Below are 27,438 nucleotides of genomic sequence, written 5' to 3' on the forward strand. Positions count from 1 at the left end.
CCAAATTCCCACTCCCTCCCCTCCTCCCACTTTCCTCCCACTTCTTCCACAGGCCCTCCCACCCCACCCCCTCCAATCCGAAGAGAGGGCAACGCACCCTGCCCGGTGGAAAGTCCAAGGATCTCCCTACTACATCTAGGTTGAACAAGGAATTCATCCAAAGAGAATAGGATCTCAAAAAGCCAGTACATGCCATAGAGCCAAATCCCAGTGTCACTATCTGCAGCCCTGAATGTGGTATGTACTTTCTCAAGTTTCATGCCACTATTTCCCTAGTGTATCTTGCAGGCAGGACACTACTTTTAAGAACTGTAGTGCTTCCATGAAGAGAAGAGTTGCACTTGTCCCACATAGTTCAAAGTTCCCAATCTTAAATTGACAAACTCATTTTAGAGATGAAAAAACAGGACAAAACAAGATGAGGGACATAATTTAAGGGGTCATCGTTTCTGTTTTCAAACCACTGAAATACTTTACAACATGCCAAGATAGCTTTACTCCAGGACTTTAATCTTTCTTTTGAAATTACCCATATCATCACGTTCCTCATGTTCAAATAAAAAAGTATTCTTCCATGGAAGCCACTTGCTGCCTTACCTTCAGTGTTCTGAGTTAGTGATCTCATCACATGGACTCTTGCATGATGTAGTGTAAAGTGGAGAAGCTACGTTTGCAGAAGGTGAAAGTTAATGCAGAGTTTCATTATCTGGTCATAGTTCTGAGAATATGTGCCTGAGAAGTGCTCAACATTAAATGTGATATCTGCATCAAAACCCTAAGGCACAGAGAACATAATAAAAGTGATATCTGAAAGAATTTAAGAGCGAGAAGATGGGGAAGAGTCTCATGAAATGCTACCAACCAGATGTGACATTGGTGTTGCAACAATGAATACACAGCAGCTATGGATATCCATAGAAGATTGGGCCCTTGGATTTTTTTTTTACAATGGATAACTCACAGAAGGTTCCTGTGAGGCTTCATCCCTCCTTGAGAAGCTTAAAACTTCCAGTAGCCCCTGGAGACGACTGTGTCAGTTTCTTCAATAGTGTAGCTACTGGAGTCCTATGTGGGAAGAGGGAATTCAGAATAACAAGAATGGGGAAACAATGGAGCACCTGCATATGAACATAATCATAATACATTGCCTATATGGATGAAATTGTCAAAAATGGGAGATACAAGAACAAAAGAAGTGTAATATAGTGAAAGGTCAGTCACTAGGGCATCAGCCTAAGATGCATCAGCCTAAGATGCAATTATCATAGAACCCTGTGTCTAATTGTCTTAAAAGGGTTCCAAAGGAAAAAAATAGAGTCCCAAGAGTTAGAAATTGGCTCCTTCCCAATCTGTGACTATCTGTCTTGTAATATGACATTCCACTCTCACATGCAATCTCACTATGATGTCATCTTCCATGGTGTCATCTAGACACCAGAGTCAAGCCAATGCTGGTAATATGTCCTTAGGCTTCCAGAACTACAAGAAAAATAAAGGTATTTTCTTAATATAGTACCAAATCTCTCAAATTAGGTATCTCATTATAGTAACACAAATATTAATAAATAGACATCCTGTCTTAATTATTTTTTATTGCTGTGATAAAACATAATGATCAATGAAACTTACGAAAGAAAGAATTTAATTGGGTTTGCAGTTTCAGATGATTAAAGTCCACCCCACATCTTGAGACAACAAACATGGTGTGAAGAAAGAGCTGACTGAGAAGTGGTATTGTCTTTTGAAACCTCAAAGTTTTCCTCCAGTGACCCATCTCTTTCAAGAAGGTCACACTTCCTAACTCTTTCCAAACAGTTCCGCCTAGTGGGGATCAAGTATGCAAATATATAAGCCTATATGGGGGACATTTTCATTCAAACCACCATAGGAAAAGATAAAACTAGGCTAGACATGCGACATAGCTTGAATTTTCACCTACACGTGAGAGGAAGATTGTAACTTCAAGGTCTTCCTTAGCTAGGTCAGCATAATCAACTTAATGAGACGCTTTGAAAATTAAAAAAAGTAGATAGAGGATTGATGATACAGCATGATCAGTATGTACAGTCCTGGAATTAGCATTCATCAACTAGATATTTAGACATGATCTTATATTACAAAGCTACCACTATATTGTAGTCTCCAAAGTCACTGAAAATTTCATTGCAAATCTGGGCTTTTTAAAAGCCGCCAGACATGGAAGTGCTTGTTTTCGTAAGTAATTTTAATTTTGGACATTTTGTTGATCACATGTTTTGGTGACTGAATAAGCTGAAAGCATCCTTGTTCCTTAGCTCACGTCCTAAAATGAAGCCCATGCTAACCTTCACTCCCCAGTTCCTAGCTCTCCTGCTTTTTGTGAGGCTGGGGATTTCACTCAGGGCCACACATATGCTAAGCAAGCACCTTCTATTACCAGGCTACTTCCAGAGTACTGAGGAATACTTTCTATCTTTCAAATTTTGAATATTTTTATTGTCTTAATAAGCAATTCCTTCATCTCTAGTGCACAGCTGCCATTTCCGCTGTCAGGCATGTCTAAATATTTTAATCGCAAAAAAATAATGGTGCCTATATGCTTGCAGCCAAATAATCAAAACAATAGAGTTAAAATATATTTGCCTACTTTATATTATTACTAATAAATTTGTCAATCTTCTCTGTAGTGAATTTAACATAAGATAAACATCACTTTAACAATGATTCTATTTTTCTAAATACAAAAATACACTGTAAAATTCAAAATTTTCTAACATTCATAGGTTCACCAATCCTTTTGTCATAAATAATGTTAATACATTAACCAACGATATTTTGTCTCACACTGTGTCAGTTTGGTTAATTTTTTATTCCTCATGAAATATATGTATTTTAATAGAGCCATTTCCTTTTTTCTTAAACATGTGGATTATACTTTTAACTATTTTTTAATTCCAATGGCCATTTATCAGCTTATCAGTTTTGATACACTGACTTTTAAGTTTGACTGCTAATAATTTTGTTTACATATGGTGTGTACTGTGATGTTTTATGCATAGTTATAGTCTATTTCTTAAACATATTCTGCCCTAAATTGTTACACCTCCACCAATTAAATTAGAAGGAAAACATCATGGATTTGTTCTTGCTCATGTTTATAAAGCACTAGTGTGCTACATGCTGCTTTTTTATACATATATATTTTTCTATGAAACCTACAGCTGTTCCCTTTAAGGTTGATTAGGTGACATCAGAACATCATGCATTTAGGACCAACCTTGCATTAACATACAAACATTACTCTTGAGTGTTATCTCTCTGTGTCTGTTTCTCTCTCTCTCTCCTTTCATTCCTTTCCCTCTTCCTTCTATTTTTTGCTCTGTTGTCCTGGGCATGGCATGTCTTCAGACTAGATTGAAAAAAATTCAGGAAGTCATTTCATGGAGTCTAGAATTCTTTCTGTTAATCTCTCTTGCTTCCAATAAGTTTCTCTGAATTTGATCTACATGGTCTTTCTCTGATCTTTAATCTCATCCTCCCAGCAGAGAAGGCCAGGTTTCAACTGAACTTCACCTCTCTGCAGCCTGTGAAAATGGCAGGAAGTTGTGACAACAGGTTCACAACAGGTTCATGTTTATTCTCAATGCCTAAGGTGTCACACTCTTTCCTTACTTAATGTTCAATATACTGAACTCCATCTGTAGTTATTTATGCTGCGTTTAGCTATTTGAAGCAGGTGGTTCAAGATATTTCATATTAATAATTCACATTTACAACCACAATGCTTCCAACTGGAAGCCAATACACATTAGAGAGAAATTAGAATAATAAGCTGGATGGAAATTGATATATACTCACACACACACACACACACATGAAAATATAAGTATATGTATATGTTTGTTAGTGTGGGAATGAATTTTTATAGGTCAATTAACACATCACTAAAAGAACATAAACCAAGCGAAGAAACCATCAGTAACGTTCCTGCCTGTGGGTGGAAACTTATCTGAGTACCCAATTTTTTCTTCATACTTTTTATATTTTTAAACATTAATGAAACACATGTATGTATACTTTATGAGAATAAAATATCATATATATTCTAATTTGAACATAAATGTATCTCTTATTTGCAGGTGGTACCTTTTGAGGGCGATTATGTAATGAATGATATTAAGTCTCTTATAAAAGGAACCATTTGCTCCACAAGAGAACACTGAAAACAATGAACATCCATGAGTATGAAGTAGGTCCTAGCCAGAGACCAATTCTGTCAGTGACTCAAGTTTGCAATTCTCAGTATCTAAAGCTTTGATGAACAAAATTTTGCTGTTTAGAAGCAATCATATTTATGGAGTTCTTTTGCAGCAGCTCAAATGAACTCAAACATTTTTATAAACATGAAAATATATTTCCACATAGGCACAAATATTGTATATATGGAATGAGGATTGGCTAACTTAAAATGGAGATTTATGGTTGCCATGACATGCAGGAAATGCCATCAAGTTAGAGAACCAGAAGTTACAATCGTACAGTTTTAGGACAAAGGCAAACACCCTCAAAATTCAGGAACACCTTATGGATTAGTTACAAGTAAAAGACAGGGACCATCGGAACATAGATATAAGAAGGAACTGCCTCCTACTTAGGAAAGGGCTGGGTTTTTTTCCTTTCAGCTTGAAGGCCACACACATTATGAAAGGCTTTATTCAGTCTACTGAATCCCTGTCTAAGTGCATCTAAATTTACCTACATAGAAACACCCAGAGTAACATTTCATTAAATATTTGGGCACCTCATGGCCCAATAAAGCTTACAAATAAAATTAATAATCACAATACCAAAAATAAACATATTTTCTAAGATTTGTCATTTTCCCATATTGGCCAACCACTTGCCTGATTCTATAGAACTTCAAATCCCCTTTTTTAAAAAGGAAAAAAATTAACTTGGAATATTAATCTGTGACTGCTTTCTAAACCCAAAATACCCTCTAGGAAAGGTATCAAGCTCTAATTTAAAAGTACAAATTATATTTATAACCTAAAGCATATCTTTATTTATAAACTAAAGCATATCTTTGTGACGTGATTGCTATAAATGTGTTTGCATTTCTTAGACCATGTAATGACGAAATTAGAGATTTCTAAGTGTGTAATTTTTTATTGTTGTTGCTAATTCTAAGTAATGACTAAACGTGCACTATTTAACTTGGCAGTCTTCATAAGAAAATTAACACCATCAAGCTTCCTGCATTTTCATTCTTTCTCTCTTTATGAGACAGGGTCTCATGTATCACAATGTAGCTGAAAATGACTTAACTTCTGATCCTTATGCCTCCAGGTCCACAGCTTGGAGATTAGAGACGTGGGTCACCATGTCCAGTTTATTCAGTATTGAGAAAGAAACCTGGGGTTTCATGTATGTTAGACTTGAATTCTACTAGCTGAACCACATCTCTAGTCTTACATGGTATTTCTTCTCTCTGTCTCTGTTTGTCTGTCTGTCTTGTCTGTCTGTCTGTCTGTCTGTCTGTCTGTCTGTCTCTCTCTCTCTCTCTCTCTCTCTATATATATATATATATATCTCTTTATATGTGTGTGTGTGCGTGCGCGCATGTTTGTCTGCTGTGTATGAGTGTACAGGTATGCATGTATGTACATGTGTTTGTGGAAGTACTGTCCAACAAACTTTTCCTTTTCCTGGAACTCCCTAATTAGGCAAGACTATAATACTGGATGTCTAGTGAGCCTCAGGAATCTATCTGTATCTATCTCCTCAGTGTTGGGATTATAGGTGATTACCATAATGCTCAGGTTTTGAAGATTACCACAAGGCTCAGCTTTTTATTTTTTATTTTATTTATTTATTTTTATTTTTTATTTTCTTAAATTTTTTTTAAGGCTCAGCTTTTTAAATGTGAGTTCTTGACATTGAACTCAGATCCTTAAATTTGCACAGCAAACACTTTACTGATGTAGCTATTGTGCGAACCCCAAAACTTGAAATGTACACTATCTTTCATAAAATGAATACCATATAAAAGAACAGGATTAATCATTTTCCAAATTCTTCTTCCTGATTGTAAATATTCTCTTTATACTTGTAGACTACATCTAACTCACTTCTTCTCTGTATTTTCTTCTAATTTTAACTGATTACTGATTGTTTGTGGATTTCACATCATGCATCTCAATACCACTCATCTCCCCATCCCCTTGCCTTTGCCCTCTGCCCTTGCACCCTCTCCCAAGATAAAATTTAAAACACAGAAAAAGGAAAACAGAAGAGAAAAATTTCATCGTGGCAGTTGAAGAGTGACACAGTGAGTCACACAGGTTATCCTTTAGTTCATATAGCGTTACTTGAAAGTGCTCATTGCAATGAGTCACAGGTGTCATTTGAGGTCTCTGTTGATCCCGGACCCTCACTAGGACTCCTTTTGGATATTCTGCTGTTGCCCTGTGCCATGTATCTGTATTTACAATTATTTCATTATAAAATTGTCATTCGTAAACTTCTGGGTAATGCTGCTGCTCACTCTTACATGATTCTGTATTATTTCATCTTAAAGTAAATTATTCCCATGGTATTCTCTGACATCTCTTCTTTTGCTTTAAAATGAATTCCTCTTTCCCTTATTCACATTTTATTTATGTTAACACCATTGCCTTTCCATCAATACTGAAAACCTAGAAAGAGAGAAAGAGAGACAAAAGGAAGATGGCTTAAGTGATAGGTAGGAGTCTACTTCTTTCTTCTCCTAAAAAAAAGAATCCTAGTGTGATAAAGAGAAAAATTGTAAGCCAGGATTGCCACCAGAATAGGTAGAAATGTACCAGCACCATGTTAAGCTGATTTTGACACTCCTACTAAAGTCTCACTCAGCCAGGTTGCTCATTCTCTGAACATATACATTCAAATTTGTAATCAGGGGACAGCTAATATTGAGCACAAACATATAGAATACACACACACACACACACACACACACACACACACACACACATTTGGTTGACTAAATACTTTTAAACTTTTCTCCCTTCCTCCACACATTTCCATCCTAATTAATTTTTCATTGTTTCATTTATTTGTTTCTTCCTTGCTTGTTTTTCCTAGATAATTTCTAAATATCGCTGTGACTAGAGACCTGAATTAGCTTCAGACTGCAAATTTATAAGCCACCACAATGATTATATGCTTATTTTTATGTTATTTAATAGTAAGAGCTATGTTATAGGAATTTTTCTAAGTCATGTTATATTTTAAAATAATGTAGTAAAGAAGTATTTATTGAGAAAGTTAAATAATACAACAATAAAAATGTTGGGCTCAAGAAATAAAACTGAATAAAAAATGGTGTTCAAATATTAATCCAGCTTATAGCTCCAGTTTTTATTTCTGTGAAAATAACCTTTATGACTGTATGTTTAGATTAACTTAGCTTATTTAAGAATATAGGATAAATTAAATCTTAATCAACTAGACACAATAAATAGTTTTAAGAGAAGAAATCTGCATCTTATATTTTGAGAAGCTAGCACTTATAAAATCAAGGTTCCAGTCAATCTAGGACTTTCTGAAGCCATGCTTCTAAGTCTGCAGATGACTTTCCTCCAATGACTCCCTCACATGTCATGAGATGGAAAATAAGTTCTTACGTAACTTTAATAGAATTTTAATTTTTTCAGGAAAACTCACTTTTCAAGACCTACATACTTTCAAAATGGATTTGATAATATAATATTAGGAATTGGTACTCAACATGTGAATCTGGAGAGAGATAGTCATTCTGTTAATAGCAATGAACACCAATCATTTTTAATCATTAAATCTTTAATTATTTCTAATAATTAAAGTATGATGTGACTTTTGATAATGCTATTGAAACTCGTGGAATATGTTTTATGTGATAATTACCAAGAAGTCCAATGGCCTTTTCTTTCCGGTCAAGGTGTAAAAACTCAGGCAAAGGATCTCTAGGTCAAGTTTATTTTAAGTAATGCTCTCTCCATTCAAATCCAGTTGGGTTAAAATACACATTATGAAACAGTAAGAGCTGTTTTTTTCTAATGAGCTTTGCTGTATTGACTCAACAGACCAAACTATTTGCTATTGACCAAGATAGTACAAGGGGCCTGTCTTTACCTAAAAAAAATAAATGTGACTCAATAAAAGCAGTGAAATTCAGATTTTCTTTTTGGTTAGTACTATTACTTACATAGTCCCACCTCAAAATTTTTATAAACTATCAATTGAATCCTCCTTTAGTTTAACTGATGTAGATCAGAATAATTAAAACCAAAATGATCACATAGCTTTGGGAACAAAATAAACGCCACTTTTATGTAGGGTCAACCATCAAAATGGGGATGCAGGAGATAGCCCTTACGGCCATGTTACAGTGGAATTAATCCTATAGAAATCTGAGCTCAAATGAAAAGTAACCAGAAAAAAATGGGTGGAACTATAAACAGCTAAACATTTATAGTTCATGAATGAGGACAAAATAATATCAGATATGACCAGAAATGTAAATCCCTCTCCATATATGAGTTTCAAAGAACACTGGCTGAATTACTGTTGTTCCCTTTTCTTTGTTTTAATAATTAAAATTCACTTAAACCCCTGAAAATAAACTATCTTGCAAAAAGAATTAACACATTTTACAATCTAATTTGGACATACTAAACAGCATCACACTGCAGCTCTGATTCATAGTCTCCAAGCAACTCATTCAAATTTTAGAAATGCACAAAATGTGTGGTGTCAACCTTCCACAGATTTGCATCCTACTGAGAATAGTCACATAAGCATGAGTTCCATTATCAGTATTCACATTTTTCCAACTTCAGGATGCCTAAAAGCCCAATGGTGCCTTGTTCCTTAAAGGTGAGATGTGAAAAAAATCAGCAACAAGTACTGAGAAAAAGGCTTTATTTTTAAGACATAAACTAACACTCCAAATATGAACAACTTATTTTAAGAAAAAAGAGGATAAAGGAAAATATGTCATTCTGTTACCAAAGATACAGAATTTTCTAGAACAACACAAAGATTATGTAGTAACAGTGAGAACCTTTAGAGGTATGTCTTTATTTTTTTTATTTATTAAAAATCTCCACCTTCTCCCCACCTCCCTTTTTCCTCCCCCTCCCCACCCCACTCCCTCTCTAGTCCTAAGAGCAGTCAGGGTTCCCTGCCCCATTGAAAGTCCAAGGTCCTCCCCCCTTCATCCAGGTCTATAAAGGTGAGCATCCAAACAAATCAGGTTCTCACAAAGTCAGTCCATGCAGTAGAATCAAAACCCAGTAGAGGTATGTCTTTATGACAAATAAATCCTCCCACGTATCTTCTTACTCAAAATCTCTTGAATGCAGTCACTAAGAATATTAGAGCCTTATATGTCCTGCATAGTTTAAAATAGACAAATATTAGGATTGTCTATTCATTTATAGATGCAAAGGCAGGGTCAAGGATGTTGAGTGACTTCACTGTGTGGAAGGAGGAAATAACATTATTTATGAACACTGTTATTTTCACTATTCTTTATCATCAGGACCCTGTTTTCCTTACAAACTAAAAAGGAAAAAAAACAACAATAAAAACACAAGTGATCAAGTTTGTCCAAGTTATAAACAAAAACGTGTCTTTCCATGTAAACCATCTACTACATTGTTTTCTCAAAGGCAAGAAGCTACTCTGTTAGGGACTCATCCTAAGAACCCTTCACACACTTACATAGATGTATTGAATGTTTTAAATCAACCATAGGTCACGGTCTTGAACGTTTCCTTGGCCAGAAATGTTTCCCAAAATTTCAGCAATACTTCCTAATCAGGCAATTGCATTGTACATCTTTCTATACTGTCTAGACCATGCACAGTAACAGTTCCTACTCCGACATGTGTTCATTAGCTAAACTGTTGCTGTAAAACTGACAGAACGTAAATATCAAAAGTATGTAAATAGCTTAGGTTATTTCCTTTGATTTCAACATAACACTGAGAGACAAAAGAAGAAAATTATATGGAACAAGGGTTTGATTCAACTGAGTGAGAAAATCCTAATTGACAAGTAGGTAGAACTAGAAGGGAAGAAATCACTTGCTAAGGAGAGGAAAACCACAGAGAAGAAGGCCTAACTGAAAGTTAACAAGGAATTGAAGTGCCTATTTTTATACCCATGAACAATAATGTATGCAGAGATCTATTAGTATCACGATTAACATGCTACTATGTTCCCTGTGAGGACATTGTGGAGTGCCCAACACTCTAGAAATATTCGATACTAAATCAAACTGCCTGCCTCAAGGTGTTAGCCTCTACCACTTGATTATTTTTAACTTTTCACACTTCCCCCTGGTTTTGCTGACCTTATATATTTTATTTTTGTGAAGTTTAGGTTTTGCAAAATATTTTATTTTTTTTAATACACAATATTTTGATCATATTCTTTTCCCTCACCTCAATCCTCCAAAATCCTCCCTGCCTCCTTACCAATCCAGCCTCATGCCCAAGGTCTCCCTCTCTATGCCCCTCAAATTTAATTTAGCATGGCTGATCCTCTCCCTACCTGGTATAGAGGAACCTCAACCCAGGTGTTTTCTGAGCTCCAAGAGGCTGGGTCAACAAGAAACAATGTTTTCTTTATTTCCTTCTAATTTTTCTTTTAAATATTTACTAGAATACAGATTATTTATACATGTTCTAAACTAAGTGTATAAATCATATAGATCACGTAGCTGCTATGCATTGTGTTCTTCCATTAGCGTTTTTATATTTTCCAAAAGAAACATAGAAAATAATTTCTAATGATATGGAACCCAACAGCATGGCAGCTGGGACAATGACAAGTGAAAACAGAAAAGTACACAATAGTAAATTGTTTGCTCCTTACTTATTTTAGCACTTTTCTAATAATTGTTTTGTATTTGTAATGCGTGTGTGTGTGCATGTGTGTGTGTGTGTGTGTGTGTGTGTGTGTGTGTGTGTGTGTATGTGTGTGTGCTTGTCCTTCTGGCGTGGCAGTTGTGTGGAGGTCAGTCTTGTTGACAGCATCTTTGTCTATTGAGACGTCTTAGTGGCTTTCCACTAGAATTTTTATGCTAAATGTGTACACACACACACACACACACACACACACAACTGATTTTCTGAGTTTAGTTAAGAATTTATGAATAGCTACATTGTAATAAATGAACTGGTTACTCTTTCCATTACTTAGGCATTAGGCAACAATTTAGCAAATATTCTGAATGATAAAAAAAAGAAAGACAGAAAAAGGCCAAACCATTGACAATAGAATAGGTTTTTAGAGTCTGAAGGTGATATCTTTACAGGAAGATAGTAACATTCTAAATTTCAGTAAAAGATAAGTGTGAAGAAGAGATAGAGATGGTCTAAGTAGTCTGATGATTTCAATTGCCAAGTTTAAGTATTCTGAAGCTAGGCTGCTTAAGGAGTCAGGCACCATGATGTATCTACAAAAAAAAAAGATCATTTAAGTTAGATGGAGTGGCAAGCTTGATGAGACTATAATAACTGTGAATCTATGTGAGACATAGATTCAGAGCTGACAAACTAAAAGCTAGGATGGAAAGGTTTCCTTAAGATTTCCTTTAGTGCTATGAACAGGGCAGAGGCCAGCTTCTCTTGAAGCAGGAAAGCAAGAAGTCCTAAACTTTTGCAGTGAACACCATAAAGGTATTTCACACAATCATCTCAAGGTATGTTTTAAGCATCTCAAAGTTAAAGAGTACTTATTGAGTATGAGTAATGTGTTGAATTCTATTCCAAGCACTTCAACAAAACTAAACAAACCAAAACAAAATAAAGCCCAAACAGGAAAATTTTCAGTGTGATGGTACTAACAGTCTTGTAGACCATTACTATAATAACAATTCTATTTTCTGTTAATTCCATAAACACTTAATGCTCTTAGGGACACACTCTCTCAGATAAGCCTACTCAATAGCTGTGTAGATGTTTCCTTTACAAACAATGATGAAGGTACCAAAAACCAAGAGAAATAAAATCCAAGCACTATTTGTCACCAAGAACTTGTTGGAAGAACTTCAAATCAATAAAAAAGGTTTTTCCTCAACATCCTATTTTTTTTCAAGACTACAATAAGTTCAACACAAATGTCAAATTTGGCCAGGCAGTGGTGGCACGACTTTAATTCCAGCATTCAAGAGACAGAGGTAGGTGGATCTATCTAATTTCTAGGCCAGCCTGGTCTCAAGAGCAAGTTCCAGGAGCTGAGAAACCCTGTCTCAAAAAACAAAACAAAACAAAGTGCAAGAGGAAAAAAAAAAACAAGAAAAAACACAATGTCAAATTTTATCCTGACAAAAAACCACTGAACCTCAGCCTGGATCAGCATGATAAAGAGGGGTTACCTTCTAGGATTTTGGTATAAAATACAAGGATCAAAATGGAAAGAACTTCAAAACTCACTTATATTTTGGAACCATGCTAGGAATATCAATTGATCAATACTTTTGAAATTATTAGAAAATAAATGAACAAAATTGCCCTTATCTCCTATGAAGTACAGGGGTGAGAACAGAACACCAGTTAGGTTTTATTTATATTATCCTCTCTGGTATAATAACTTTGTTTCCCCCATCAGCACTAATTGATCAGGGTCATCTGGACAAAAAACAGGGAAACATTGGAAGTAAATGATGACATAGATTACGTAGATTTAGCAGATTTCTATAATATTTTACCCCAAACACCAAAGAATATACATTCTACTCAGAAGCACATGGAAGCTTCTCTAAAACACACCCTATCCTAATACAAAAAATGGGTGTATTATCCATGGAGCACACAAGAGGTTGCCTTTGCAAACTATGTATCTGGCAGGACATTAACATCCAGAATATGTAAATAACTCAAAGTACAAAGAGTCAAAAAGCCCCAAAATCAATTAAAATGGGGCTGAGACCTAAATATTGAGTTCTTAGAATGGCAAAAATAAACAAAACAAGTGACAACAAATGCTGCAGGGAGTGTGGTAAAACAAAACACTCATTCATTGCTGGTGGGATTGCAAACTGGTGAAGGTCCTCTGGATACCAATGTATGGACTTTATAGAAAGTTAAAAAATAAATCTACCATATGAACCAGTTATATCATTCTTTGGCATATGCCCAAAGGACTCAACATCCTACTCCGCAGATACTTACTCCACCATGTTTTCTGCTGCTGTATTAGAATATCTAGGAAATGGAGGCAATCTAAATGTCCTTCAACCAAAGAATGGATAAAAATTGCTATACATGTATACCATTAATCTGCAAAGAAAAACAAAGTCATGGGATTTTCCAGACAAATATATGGGACTAGAAGAAAGGGTGAGGAAATAAAGATCCAGACAGACATCTCTCATGTTCTCTCCCATTGAAGATTCCTAGCTCCTAATCTTCAGATTAAGGATGTAGCATAGTGTAACCACGTAAACAAAGAAAAGTAAAAAGGGACCAATAATGGAGTATGGTGGAAGAGCAATAGAGAGTGGCATACCTGAGTACCAATGATCTGATGGGGAAAATAGACAAAAGAGAGACTTTAATTAGGGAGGATTGAGTTAGACAAATGCAGGAGGGAAGAAGATAAAATAACACTAAGGATGTCTTAAAAATTCATAATCCATCATTTTAGCTATTCCCCTAAAGCATGTATAATTATATTTAAATTGATATACAAACACACACATATGTACATATATATATATATATATATATATATATACTTTCATTATAATTTTATTCTTTGGGATGACACTACTCTCATCCACAAGAGCCAAGACCACCTAACAAAACCCCCAACACTAGGCATAATAGGCCCTGTATTTAGTTGTTAGAGATGTCCATGAAAAGGGACTCCTAAAATATTATAGACTATTGCTATAGACTTTGTTCCAACCCTGTGAGTCGAGACATGGTTCAGAAAAGGATTAGTGTGAGAATTCTGAGTGCTTGTGAAAACAATCCAAGAAAATAAGGAAAGAGTCCTGTGACCGCAGATTAAACAAGGTAAGAGTCTTGTGACCTCAGTTCCTTTGAAATATGGCATTATTCTTGGAATATGTTTCATGCTCCTTCCAGGTGTCATAAATATAAAGTTTACTTCATATTGTTTATTGTTGCTTACTATTGTTATTCAATTAATTGTTTAATGCCTCTATAGAAAAACACAATTTTGCCCATGCGGTTTGTTCTTGTGACTGTATACAGTTTAAACTCACAAGAACTTTAATCATGTGATTTTTCCTAACACCCAGAATATAATATAAATTGTACAATGCTCTGAATAACAGTTGTCTATTGCATAAAACTTTAGTCCACTTACTTATCAGCTTAATTCTCCCAGGTCCCACCACCTCTAGAAGTGATGCCTGAGATGAAAATGTTAGGTCCCTGTTGCAGAAGACAGTGTACACTTTGGACACAGGCTTTAGAGGCCCTGAATTTGATCTGTTCTGAAAGTTGAGTATTTGATTTATGGTACCAGAATGCTTTCAAAGGAGGAAAGCAACCAACAGTCCTACACAGCTTTGGGTCTATGAATCACATTAATGACCAACACAAGCACTCTGAATTTTCACACAACTCCATTCCTGGACTGTGTCTTGACACTCAGGGTTGCAACAAGTTCCATAGAAATAGTCTATAATACTTTGGGAGTCTCCTCACATGGACATTTCTTACATAATAACCTTAAGGATTCAAAGTAAAACCATAAACATTAATAGAGTTAATAGAAAACAAAAACATTCATCTTTTTGGGTCTGGGTTATCTCACTCAGGATAGTGTTTTCTATTTCCATCCATTTGCATGCAAAATTCAAAATGTCATTATTTTTCTTTTTTTACCGCTGAGCGGTACTCTAATGTGTATATATGTCACACTTTCTTTATCTAGTTTTCCATTGAGGGACATCTAGTTTGTTTCCAGGTTCTGGCTATTACAAATAAAAACATATATAGATCCTCCTGGAAATTGGAAGCAAACAAGATTGCTGGGCAAAAGTTGGGAGCATGGGGGTGGGAGTGGGGTTGGGGAAAAGGGAGAGGGGGAGAGAGAAGGGAGAAAGGAAAGACTGGAGAAAAATACCCAGGTGTGGAAAATTAAACTAAATAAGTCTTTTAAAATAAAAGGTAATGCTAGGGGCGGCCAGATGGTTCAGTAAGTAAAGGTGCTTACAGTCAAGTATTATAAGCCTGAGTTTGTACCCAGAATGCACACAGTCAAGGGAGAAAACTGACTCCTGTAAGTTGTCCTCTGAGTTCCATGTGCTCACTTGGCAAGTACACACAAGCATACTAAATAAATAAGATATAGTATTAAACTGCCAACTCTTCATAGTGTACTATTATACACATAAATCAATGTATCTCTTAACTGCCATCTGAGAAAATTCTGTTTGCAGCAGAGAGAGAAGGACGCAATGACCCACAACTGTGCAAGGCACATGAACTAATAGGTTGCAGAATGCTCGTCACCCTCCCAAACCTCGAGGATTATGGAAGAGAAGGTAGACAACATAGCTCACTACATTTAGTGTAGTAAGTCAGTCACTGTGTAGCTGTTACAAACAGTACTGTGTGAAAAGGATTGTGCATTTTCTTCAGTGTGAAAGTTCACGTGCATTTTTCAGGAAGCCAACGATGGAAGACATTGTACAGAACCCATTGGATGATGGGCATGGGATAACAGAAATACCGACTTTAGAAGCCACAAAACAGCATCTCGACTACCTGAATTTGAACCTTGAAAAGGATCTGCAGAGGCTGGACGAGGCCAATCAGATTCTTCTCAGACAGATTCAAAAGAAAGAGAAATCTATTCAAAGTATTGAAAGAGAAATTGCCTTGTCCTCTGAGAGAGTCCCAGAGACGGATGAGTTCACTGAGATTGCAATACAGAAGGAGAACGCCCTGAAGGACCTGGAGCTGGAGACAGCAAAGCTGGAGGAAAAGAATACGACCCTAAGGGAGAAAATCATGCAACTTCAGGATAGGATTTCAACAGAACTTAAGAATCCTAGCCATGATCCAGAAACCCTGAAAAAGAAAATAGCAGAATTGAAGGTGAAACTACGAAAGTCAACCAAGTCCTGTGCACAACAAGAGAAGGAAATAGCCAAGATGCAAAGTGACTACTAGTCTGTACATGAGCTCTGTGAAGACCAGGCCCACTACATAAAGAAATACCAGGAAATTCTGAGGGAGATGGAGAAGGAACAAGAAGTGATGCTGCTTGAAAAAGAAATGTCCAAAGCCCAGAATGACTCTTCCCAAAAAGTAAAACCTGGGGCTACTTTGGTAGAGACCATTCAGAGCAACATGGAGAAGAACATCATTAGGAAGCAGAAGAGGAAGTTTTTGGTTAGGCACTTCCACTACCTCTTCTTCATGATCGTGGTCTTCCTTCGGATACTGGGTTGCATGATCTTCCACCTGCAGTATATAAACCCAGACTTCCTCGTGGACACTCTGCCCATGCTGATGAGCAGAAGCATGTTGAAGTGGCTGAGGGACATACTGTTCCCCTTCCTTACACTAGAGGTGGAAGACGTTCTACCACACTAGTGGCAGGCGACCCGCCAGGCCTCCCATTGTGCCCGCAATGGAGGGGCTGTGGCTATGGCCCTGAGTTGGTGGTGTGGGGCAGGAAGGAAATGGTGGTGACTCAGGGTCTCTATGTGACAGCTGAGTTTTATATGTAATTCTCTCCTAGAGGGTCTCTCTGCGAATACAGAATGCATTTGATCAGAGTTTACTGTGTTGCTCTGTGCATCCTGAGGCCTTTCTATGTAGTCACAAATTCTATGTTCTCTTCATACAAAGCAAAAATAAAAACTCCCCTGGGAAAAAAAGAAAACAAAAACAATAAAATAAAAGACAGCATTTAATAAAATAAATTAATAAACTTCCAGCCACATTAAAAAGAAGTCACAAATTTCTAATGTCAAATATCAAATAAGCCATCAATAATAATTATTTGTAAACAGTAAAATAAAGGAATACTTTGAACATTGCTATGTCCAAATGTTAATAATACAGATTAACTAAATTTGTTGTTTGAAATATGTTTAAATAAATATATGAATAAAAGGACATCTAGATCAAAGTATTTCCACATAAGAAATTATACACTTAATAAAGTTAATAAAATCCTAAACACCTACAGACCAAATGATGTAGAATTTGTAGAACAAGAGAACTCCCCATTTTTAGTGTTGATGTAAAAACTATACAGCCTTCTTGGAAGACAGTTTGATAGTAACTTATAAAATCAAAATACTCTTATCATACTATTCAGCTACTCAAATCCTCAGTGTTTACATTATTTGAAAGTTATGTCCATACAAAATCTGCATTCAAATTTTGATAGCATTTTTATTCATAATTGTCAAATTATAGAATAAGTCAAGATGTTCTTCAACAGACGAACGAATAAAAATGTCTGAAACATCCATAAAGTTGATTAATATTTAGTGATAAAAATAAACAAGCTGCTAAGCTGTGCATATGAATAAGTGGAAGTAGTCTATTTGAAAGAAGCTAAATACTGGATGTTTCAAAAGATAATACTATTAAAGCCATTTAGAAAGACAATGTGGCCAAGGATATGGAAAGATAGATGAATAAGTGAACAAACAGAAATCTGGATATAGGGAAAGTATATCTTTTTTATTTTTTAAAATAATCTTTTTATTTTACATAACAATCCCAGTACCCCCCTCACTTTCTCCCCACTCCACCCCCACCCACTCCACTCAGGATTTCAGGGACTCTGGACTGTTGCTGGGGAACCTGCAAAGGACTGAACTAGAACCTCTGAACGTGAATGACACTTGTGTGACTTGGACAGTTTGTGGGTCCATGAGAAGTAGGATCAGGATTTATCCCTAGTGCATGAACTTGTTTTTGAAGCCCATTCCCTATGAAAGGATACCTTGCTCAGCTTAGATATAGTGCGGAGGTTCTTGGTCCTGCCTCAACCTAATGTGAAAGCATCTTTTAAGACAACATTCATATCATAAATTCTTTTCCAAAAAGATTTTTATTTTTAGTTTACATATATAAATGTTTTGCCTGCATATATGTAAGTGTACTGTGTGTTTACTATTCCTAGTGAGGTGTCTGGATACTCTGGAACTGGAGTTACAGATGGTTGTGAGCTTCCAGGTGATGGGCACTAAACCCAGGTATTCTGTAATAGATAATATGCTATAAGCCTTCTCTCCATTCCTCTCATACATTTTTTGACCAAAAATCACAGAATATTTAAAGTTAAACATGGATTTCACTTAATACAAATGCATTAATATTAGCTCATTTATTGTAACACAAATATTCTGTCAATCAAAGGTATCAGTATAAAATGACTGTGTAGAGTTGTAACAATAAAGACTCCTTAAGCAGTTCTCCTAAATTTGAGGTAAATGTGAAACTACTGTGAATATATCTATGAATTTTAAAGTCATCGGATGAGACTGGATGCATTTAGAGTGGTATGAGGGAACAGGTAGGATCATATGGGGTCAGGAGGGATGGAGGGAGTGAGTATGGGTAGGGATAACTGGAATAGGCATTTAGGGGCTGCTGTAGAAAATAAGCTCCAAAGGAATTTTAGAACTAGAGAATCACCTTACTGTAACCCCTAAATAATTAACATCACCTATAAAGGTGGTGTCTCTAACATCAAAATGAAGGAGATAAGACAGTTCTTCCTAAAGAAATCAACAGTACTAACTGCACAGCACAACTACCGATTAAACCAAAGAGACTCATAATTGTACAGAATTCTTTGGTAAAGATTTTAGTGATTACTAAAATGAAGTGATCACAAAATGCTGGAAAATCTACCAGTAATTTATATTACACTGGGCTTGTATGGAAAATGTTTGCATCCTTAGCCATCAGGAAAATCAAAATCAATACACAATATTTAGAATTTATCTCATCTCTTGAATGAGAGAAAATGGATAAATTGTTTGTGGGGATGTAAATCAGTCTAAGCACAATGGAAATCAGAAAAACAGTTTAACAAAACACAGAGGTACTGTATTAAACACTTTCACAAATTCTACCAACATAAAAAAATTAACTCAACTGATCATGAGGGCAATTCTCTAAGATTAACATGACACTTCAACAATAAACAAATAATGCAATAAAGTTAGGTAATTACCACCAGATAAACAGAAATACAAAGCAAATGCACATATATATATAAGCATACACAATAAAGTTTTACTCAGCTTTTAAGAAGAAAACTATGTATGTGATTTGCGGGAAACTGGATGTAACTAGATGATTATCTTGTCAAGCAAAATGATCCAGGAACATTTAAAAGGGAAAGTGTCATCTGTTCTTTCTCAGACAACAATTTTTACCACAAACTGAAAGCCTAATAAAGTTTCATAATAAAAAGGAGTTATTAAGTCTTGCAAAAATATGAAAAATTAATCCCCAATAGAATTAGTGTTTACTCACCAGAGAAGAAAATATATCAACTGACCTTATACTTTTATTACTTACTGCCTCACTTGGGGCTGTGAATGCCAACAAAACTCACCCTGCTTCCTCGCTGCCCCATGATTGAAATCAATCATGGAATGGTTAAAGGAATAAAGGAAAAACTCTCAAAGTCTGTATGGAACTAGAATCTATGAATGAATGTGCCTTAAATGAAAGTATGTCTGTAACCTGTGATAAAAGATGACACAATTGACTGGAAAGAACATTTTCAAGTCTGGCCTGTTTCATCTACAGCAGATCATTTTTTTTTTACTTCCTTAGTAAAGGAATGTAAGGTAGTAACTGCACCTGCTATTATTAATGGAGTCACTAGGACAGCATAAATGTTGGAGTTTGCTGACGAACTGTGTGAGTCCAATGAAAGTTGTAAACTTCTTGAAGTCTGTTTAGTAGAAGAGACCTACCAGTATTTTTTTATAATACTGACAGAAAATGCCTACAGGGATGAAACTGGAGCAGCACTAACATCTGAGAATGGTAGTAATTCACCCCTGAAAATTTTGAACATTCCATTATGTCAGTGAACAGAGGACCTAGATATACTTGTCTGGTTAAGGAGGCTCCTCTCTTACACCTTAGAGAGTCTGCTGGATTATGGTTGGAGGAAATGGACAATTTCATATGAGAAAACATATAATTTCCATGCCTAGACAGTAGTATAATGAACTGAAATGAGGATAGAAAAGAGCCGTATTTAAAAATACGTAACACTCATTCTCCTATCCTGTCTCTACCTTGAACTACCTTTATCATCCAGGCCAGATAGGCATAGCTGGATGAACTATACCAACATTTCATATCAGAAGTCTCAGTGACAAAAGTCATAATAAAGGCAAGTACCTGAGCACCTACAATGAAGGTGAAAAAGTTAATGAGATTTAAGTATGATGTTACACACCTGTAATTCTGGAACTCATGAAGCAGAGGTAGACTGACTTTCAGTTTAAGTCTACCATATGCTACAAAGAAGTGCCTCATAGTAAAACTCATTGACAAAGCTTATATTTTTATTATATGCGAACAAACAAGATTTGCTGTAAATGAGCTATACCAGCAATCTAGAGCATTTAGAGATCAAGGCCAACTGTATAAAATTAGAAAAACCCAGGGTAGTGTGAGCACATAGCAATACGAGGCAGTGGAATGGTAGGGAGTGGAGACTGAGAAAAGAGGTAGGGTAGAAGAAGAAAAGAGACTATAAAGGAAAGGAAAAAGGGATGGAGTTGAAGGTGGGGAGAGGAAAGGAGACAAAGGGGAGAAAGGTGAAGAAGAGTGGAGAGGGAGGTAAAAAGGAAAGGTGAAGTAGGTGGAGAGGGGAAGAGAAAGAAAAAAATGAGAGAAGTAGGGCAAGGTGGGTAAAGAAGGGAGCCCAAGTAAGGAGACCTGTAGGTAAAGGGGGAGAGGGGAAATGGAGAGGAGGGGGGAAGAGGAAATGAATATTAGGAAGAAAGAGATGTGGAGGGGAGAAAAGGGAAGGCAAAATAAGAAGGGAGATGAGTAAAGAGGGGAGAGTGGAGGAAAGGAGGAAAGGTTAGGTTAAAGCAAGTGAAGGAAGTATGTAGGGAAGGCAGGGTTTTTAGAGGAGAAGAGGAGAGAAGTTAAGGAGTGGGAGGGAAGGAAAAAGGCTGGGAGAAGTGGAAAGGAGAAGTCACTAGGCTAAAAGAGGTGAGAGGTAGATAGGGAGTAAGAAACAAGAGACAAGGGAGGGGAGAGAAAAGAGTGGTAGAAAGGGGAGATGAGAAGCCTGAACTAGAAACAGCCACAGAGGAAGGGAGGGAAGGGGAAGAGATGAGATTGGGGGAAAAAAAACAAAGGAGTATTAACAGTAGTGAAGGGAAGCAAGACAAATAGAGGTGATGGGAAAGAGCTAAATAAGGATGAACAATAACTAACTAGAAAAGACAAGCATCAGGAAACTCCCTCATATGGAAAAAAGGAAAGCAGAATAATACCCATGGAGCTTTATTTACAGAATCACAGGAACAGAATGGAACACATCGCTTTTGTGTTCAGAGGTCTACAAAAAGAGAAGGGGAGGGACCTGAAGTTGAAGATTACATCATTCCCTAATCAGAGGTCTGCAGGAACAAAATGGGCAGGAAAAGAGTTTCAAATTACTTCACTGCTGAGTTCTACTCAGACATCAACAAAAAGAGAACGAGAGGAAAAAAATAGAAAGGTCCGAAACTTGATGAAGTTCCGGACTCTGTTCAGAAGTCCACATTAACAGAAGGAGAGAGTCAGGAAGTTGAGAAGGTACTCCATTCCGGGCACTGTTTAGAATTCCAGGGAATAGAAGGGGAGGGGCCGGAAGTTGAGGAGGTCCTCCCTTCCCGGCTCTGTTCAGAAGTCCACAGGAACAGAAGGAGAGGGGCCAGAAGTAGAAGATATACTCCTTTCCGGGATCTGCTCAGAAGTCCAGGGAATGGAAGGGGAGGGGCCGGAAGTTGAGGTTGACCTCACTTCCTGGATCTGTTCAGAAGTCCACATGAACAAAAGGGGAGGGTCAGGAAGTTGAGGAGGTACTCCATTCCTGGCACTGTTCATAATTCTAGGGAACAGAAGGGGAGGGGCCGGAAGGTGAAGCTGACCTCACTTCCGGGACCTGTTCAGAAGTCCACGGGAACACAAGGCGGGGGGCCAGAAGTTGAGGATGACCTCACTTCCAGACTCTGTTCAGAAGTCCATGGTAACAGAAGGGGGGGCCAGAAGTTGAGGATGACCTCACTTCTGGACTCTGTTCAGAAGTCCACAGGAACAAAAGGGGAGGTTCAAGAAGTTGAGGAGGTACTCCATTCTGGGCTCTGTTCATAAGTGCAATGGAACAGAAGGGGAGAGTTCAGAAGTTGAGGATGACCTCACTTCCCGGACCTGTTCAGAGTCCAGGGAACAGAACATGAGGGGCCGGAGGTTTAAGTACTCCATTCAGGGTTCTGCTCAGAGTTCGTGGTAACAGAAGGGGAGGGTCCGGAAGTTGAGGATGACCTCCCTTCCAGGCTCTGTTCAGGGTTTAGGGAACAGAAGGGGAGGGGCCAGAGGTTGAGGATGACCTCCTTTCCGGGCTCTGTTCAGAAGTCCACGGGAACAGAAAGGGAGGGGCCGGAAGTTGAGGATGTACTCCCTTCCCTGCTCTGTTCAGAAGTCCACAGGAACAGAAGGGGGGGGCCAGAAGTTGAGGATGACCTCACTTCCGTGCTCTGTTCATAAGTGCACAGGAACAGAAGGGGAAGGGCCAGAAGTTGAGGATATACTCCCTTCTGGGCTCTGTGCATAAGTGCATGGGAACAGAAGGGGAGGGACCGGAAGTTGAAGATGATCACACTTCCGGGATCTTTTCAGAGTCCAGGGAAGAGAACTGGAGGGTCCCGAGGTTTAAGTACTCCATTCAGGGCTCTGCTCAGAAGTCCACGGTAACAGAAGGGGAGGGTCCGGAAGTTGAGGATGACCTCCCTTCCAGGCTCTGTTCAGGGTTTAGGGAACAGAAGGGGAGGGGCCAGAAGTTGAGGATGACCTCACTTCCGGGATCTGTTCAGAAACCCACGTTAAGAGAAGGGGAGGGTCCGGAAGTTGAGGATGACCTCCCTTCCGGGCTCTGTTCAGAAGTCCAGGGAACAGAAAGAGAAGGGACAGAAGTTGAGGATGACCTCACTTCCAGGATCTGTTCAGAGTCCAGGGAACAGAACAGGAGGGTCGGGAGATTGAGGAGGTACTCCATTCAGAGCTCTGCTCAAAAGTCCACGTTAACAGAAGGGGAGGGGCCAGAAGTTGAGGTTGACCTCCCTTCCGGGATCTGTTCCGAAGTCCAGGGAACAGAAGGGGAGGGGCTGGAAGTTGAGGATGACCTCACTTCCAGGATCTGTTCAGAAATCCAGGGAACAGAAGGGGAGGGGCTGGAAGTTGAGGATGACCTCACTTCCAGGATCTGTTCAGAAGTCCACTGGAACAGAAGGGGAGGGGCCGGAAGTTGAGGATGACCTTACTTCTGGGATCTGTTCAGAGTCCAGGGAGCAAAATGGCAGGGACCGGAAGTTGAGGTGACCTCACTTACAGACTCTGTTCAGAATTCCACGGGAACAGAGCAGGAGGGGCCAGAAGTTGAGATTGACCTCACTTCCAGGATCTGTTCAGAGTCCAGGGAACAGAACCGGGAGGGTCCGGAGGTTGAGGTAATCCATTCAGGGCTCTACTCAGAAGTCCACAGTAACAGAAGAGGAGGGGCCGGAAGTTGAGGATGACCTCCCTTCCAGGCTCTGTTCAGGGTTTAGGGAACAGAAGGGGAGGGGCCAGAAGTTGAGGATGACCTCATTTCCGGGATCTGTTCAGAAGTCCACGTTAAGAGAAGGGTAGGGTCCGGAAGTTGAGGATGACCTCCCTTCCGGGCTCTGTTCAGAGTCCAGGGCACAGAAAGGAAGGGGCCAGGAGTTGATTACTTCTTTTCCCTGCAGAGTCCTGTTGAGAGAAGCTGAGTGTCTAGTCATCGTAGGGATCTATTCTCGGTAATTCTGGGTTTGGAGTGGGTAATGTGTTTTAAAATTGTCAGAAATTTTAACTCTGCCTCCCCTCCTTGTCCCTTTGAACCTTTTAACCAGAAAAGCCCCTTTCGGCCTGGGGCCTGTGTGCATCTCTAGAGTTTTTGGATGGACGCGGCAGTTTTACCCAGAGCCTGTTTCCTTTTCTACTGGTCTCATTGTTGAAGGCCCTGGCAGGGGGCTGCTAGATTTAGCGAAAACAAAAATACTGAACTTTAAGGGGCTAGAAAGAAATCCATCTTTAAAATTCCATGCTCTGGGCCTGGTGGCATGGTGGATATACACAGACAGCTGATGCTGTGTCCTGGCCTAAATGGGGTTGCACATGCATGGTGGCTGTAATGGGCCGCTTTATAGTGGCCTAAGGGGGCCCATTTACACAGATCTCTGCCACTGTATGGGGATCTATGTGGGTAATACGTATGCCCATAGGTCTCTTCTTGGATGGTAGCCTAAGTGGGTTTGCATAACCATGGAACTCCACCCCTGTATAGTGGCCTAAGTGGGTCTAATAAGGACCAAAGACTGAAGTTCTCCTTCACTTTCCCTTAAGAAAGTGAGACAGTAAGAGCTTCCTTATTACCACAATATCCTAGACATCCTATCCCAGTCAGATAAAGTCAGGATGAAGACTTTAATCATCATGGAAACAACACTCCTTTTAAGAGCAAAATTGTATTTCCATTTTTGCTAGTACTGAGTCCCCATTGCTATTTGAATGATGAAGTGGGAAGAAAGGCAGATTAAATTTCTACCTGAGTGATACTGAGGGAGTTTGGAATGTTAGTTTGAGAAGAAAAGAAGGAAGTGGGTATAAATGTCTTTGCCAATAATAGATATGACTGATTTTGAATGTAAAGTAAGGGAACTCTTGAGTCTTGATCCTAAGGGACCCTAGTGAAAGGCCTGACCTACTTTTGGAAGCCTGAGACTAGATTTTCATGCAGTGGTCTAACAAGTTTTAATTTCCTCCACAGGGTTTGCAGAAGAGAGACTGATCCACGAGTTCAGGAGCCCTGGTATGTTCCAAGAAAGATGTCGTTCTGGAAAGCTGCAAAAGCAAGTCTTTGTTAAATCCCAGGTATTCTTTATCTGGTAACAATGTTGTGCTTACAGATTTTCATTGTCCCCCTTCCAGATTCCTGCCTTGTCAGATCTCCTGCTTCATCCCTGAGCCCAGTCATCATGCCTAGGGGTCAAAAGAGTAAGAGCCGCTCCCGAGCAAAACGACAACAGGCACGCAGTGAGCTCCAGAGTATCCCAGCAGTTCACACTGAAAAGGAAGCTGCATGTCCTCCTGCTGACCAGAGTGATGGTTCCAGTTCCCCTGATGTTTGTGCTCTACAGGGGCTAAAACCCCCTGAATCTCTCAGGGCAGATGTGTCCTGTACAGGCTCTGGTGTAGGTGTTAGGAATGCTGTTGTTCTTGCTGATAAGCAAAGTTCAGGTGCTATTCAGACAGTGACCTCTATTCAGCACACACTTAGAGATCCTATCATGCGGAAGGCTAGCATGCTAATAGAATTCCTGCTGGATAAGTTTAAGATCAAAGAGGCAGTTACACGGAGTGAAATGCTGGCAATAGTAAACAAGAAGTATAAGGAACAGTTCCCTGAGATCCTCCGTAGAACCTCTGCACGCCTAGAGCTAGTCTTTGGTCTTGAGTTGAAGGAAATAGATCCCAGCACTCATTCCTATATGCTTGTGGGTAAACTGGGTCTCTCCACTGAGGGAAGTCTGAGTAGCAATTGGGGGTTGCCCAGGACCGGTCTCCTGATGTCTGTCCTGGGTGTGATCTTCATGAAGGGCAATCGTGCCACTGAACAAGAGGTCTGGCAGTTTCTGAATGGAGTAGGGGTATATGCTGGGAAGAAGCACTTAATCTTTGGGGAGCCCCAAGAGTTCATAAACAAAGATCTAGTGCAAGAAAATTACCTGGAGTACCGCCAGATTCCTGGCAGTGATCCTCCATGCTATGAGTTCCTGTGGGGACCCAGAGCCTATGCTGAAACCACCAAGATGAAAGTTCTGGAAGTTTTAGCTAAGGTCAATGGCACTGTCCCTAGTGCCTTCCCCAATCTCTACCAGTTGGCTCTTAGAGATCAGGCAGGGGGAATAAGAAGGAGAGGTCAAGGTAGGGCTGGCACTGTTGTCAAAGCCAGGATTCATTCCAAGACTCAATCCCACAAGTAGTTGAGTCAGTTCTATGGTTTCCATATTATGTATGAAAAGCAGTCAGCTCCTTATTAGTGGAGAGTTCATAGAATACCAGAACCAAAATGTATACATTCTTGACCTTCTATACATTAGTAAAATATAGATATTTCTTACTTTGTAAATGTCTAATTAATCAGTGATTTGTGCCATGCTTATGTTAGCTGCTTAAAATGGTTAGTCACTTGTAAATTTAGGACTCAGAGTTTTGTTACTTTCAACAAATTGGAAAACCTTACGTTATTAAAATGTTATATAACATTGCATTGGAAAGAGGATTTGCATGGAAATGTGATGTCATATGATGGTGAAAGTAAAGTGGCAAGTATTTTACTGTTATTTTTGAAAATCTCATATTCGATTGCAATTTGTTAGCAATATACTTTTTTACTTTCTTGTTAATGCTAAGTAAAATAAAGTTGTATTTGATGACTTTACTCAGATTCATTAAAATGTAAATTGTAAACATCTATTACTATATTCAAGTATTTATTTTTTGAATTTTTTAATTTTCTACAGCTCTGGCTATCATAGAACTCACTCTGTAGACCAGGCTGGCTTCAAACTCAGACATCCGCCTGACTCTGTCTCCCAAGTGCTAGGATTAAAGGTTTGCTGCAGGTCCCTGGCAGCTTGTTGCCATAAGCAGCCAGTTCCAGGCAGGGACTGCATATGAGAATAGGCGGTAGGTCTCCAGGTCTCCATATGGCGGTGGAGGGTGAGCAAGAGAGAGACGGATAGGCACACCATACAGAGTGGAGTTGGACATTTATTTAGGGGTTATCAAAGGGAAGGGAGAAGCACAGAAAGGGGGAGGGGGAGAGAGACAGAGAAAGAGAGAGAGAGAGAGAGAGAGAGAGAGGAGAGAATGAAGCTGCCTCTCTGAGAGGAAGACTGGAAAGAGAAGAGACAGAAAGAAGTGGGGGAAAGGGAGAAGTGTGGAAAAGATGCAGAAGTTGCCTCTCTGAGAGGAAGATAGAAAAGAGACAGCTCAGCCTGCCTCAGTGGATGGGGGAGGAAGTGGGCGTGGCTTGTCTCTTAATGAGAAAGAACAATCATTACAGCATGTATCATCACTACCTGCCTGGCTTATTTCCTTCAATTTTCAATTAAGCATTGGTTCTCTGTAATTTCCCCTCTTCCCT

General features: G+C 38.6%; 1 protein-coding gene and 1 pseudogene across 3 annotated transcripts; both read left to right on the forward strand.

Annotated features, from left to right (window-relative positions):
• Positions 1 to 15,668: 15,668 nt before the first annotated feature.
• On the forward strand, positions 15,669 to 16,597 carry LOC125410285 (transmembrane and coiled-coil domain-containing protein 5B pseudogene; annotated as a pseudogene).
• A 5,566-nt stretch (positions 16,598 to 22,163) lies between these two features.
• Positions 22,164 to 26,765, forward strand: LOC125410284 (melanoma-associated antigen B4-like). 3 transcript variants are annotated; one of them, XM_085684312.2, is made up of 4 exons: positions 22,164 to 22,337; positions 23,996 to 24,046; positions 25,057 to 25,098; positions 25,218 to 26,765. In XM_085684312.2, exon 4 carries the CDS (start codon positions 25,265 to 25,267, stop codon positions 26,270 to 26,272), a length of 1,008 nt encoding a protein of 335 aa, XP_085540438.2. In that variant the 5' UTR covers positions 22,164 to 22,337; positions 23,996 to 24,046; positions 25,057 to 25,098; positions 25,218 to 25,264; the 3' UTR covers positions 26,273 to 26,765. The 3 variants fall into 3 exon arrangements, with proteins under 3 accessions (XP_085540438.2, XP_085540439.2, XP_048305700.3); XM_085684313.2 differs by lacking the exon at positions 22,164 to 22,337 and adding an exon at positions 23,119 to 23,256; XM_048449743.3 differs by lacking the exon at positions 22,164 to 22,337 and having other exon boundaries at positions 23,862 to 24,046.
• The last annotated feature ends 673 nt before the right edge of the window (positions 26,766 to 27,438 follow it).

Source organism: Myodes glareolus, chromosome X (assembly GCF_982192425.1).
Source record: "Myodes glareolus chromosome X, mMyoGla1.1, whole genome shotgun sequence".
In the NCBI taxonomy this organism is placed as follows: Eukaryota; Metazoa; Chordata; class Mammalia; order Rodentia; family Cricetidae; genus Myodes; species Myodes glareolus.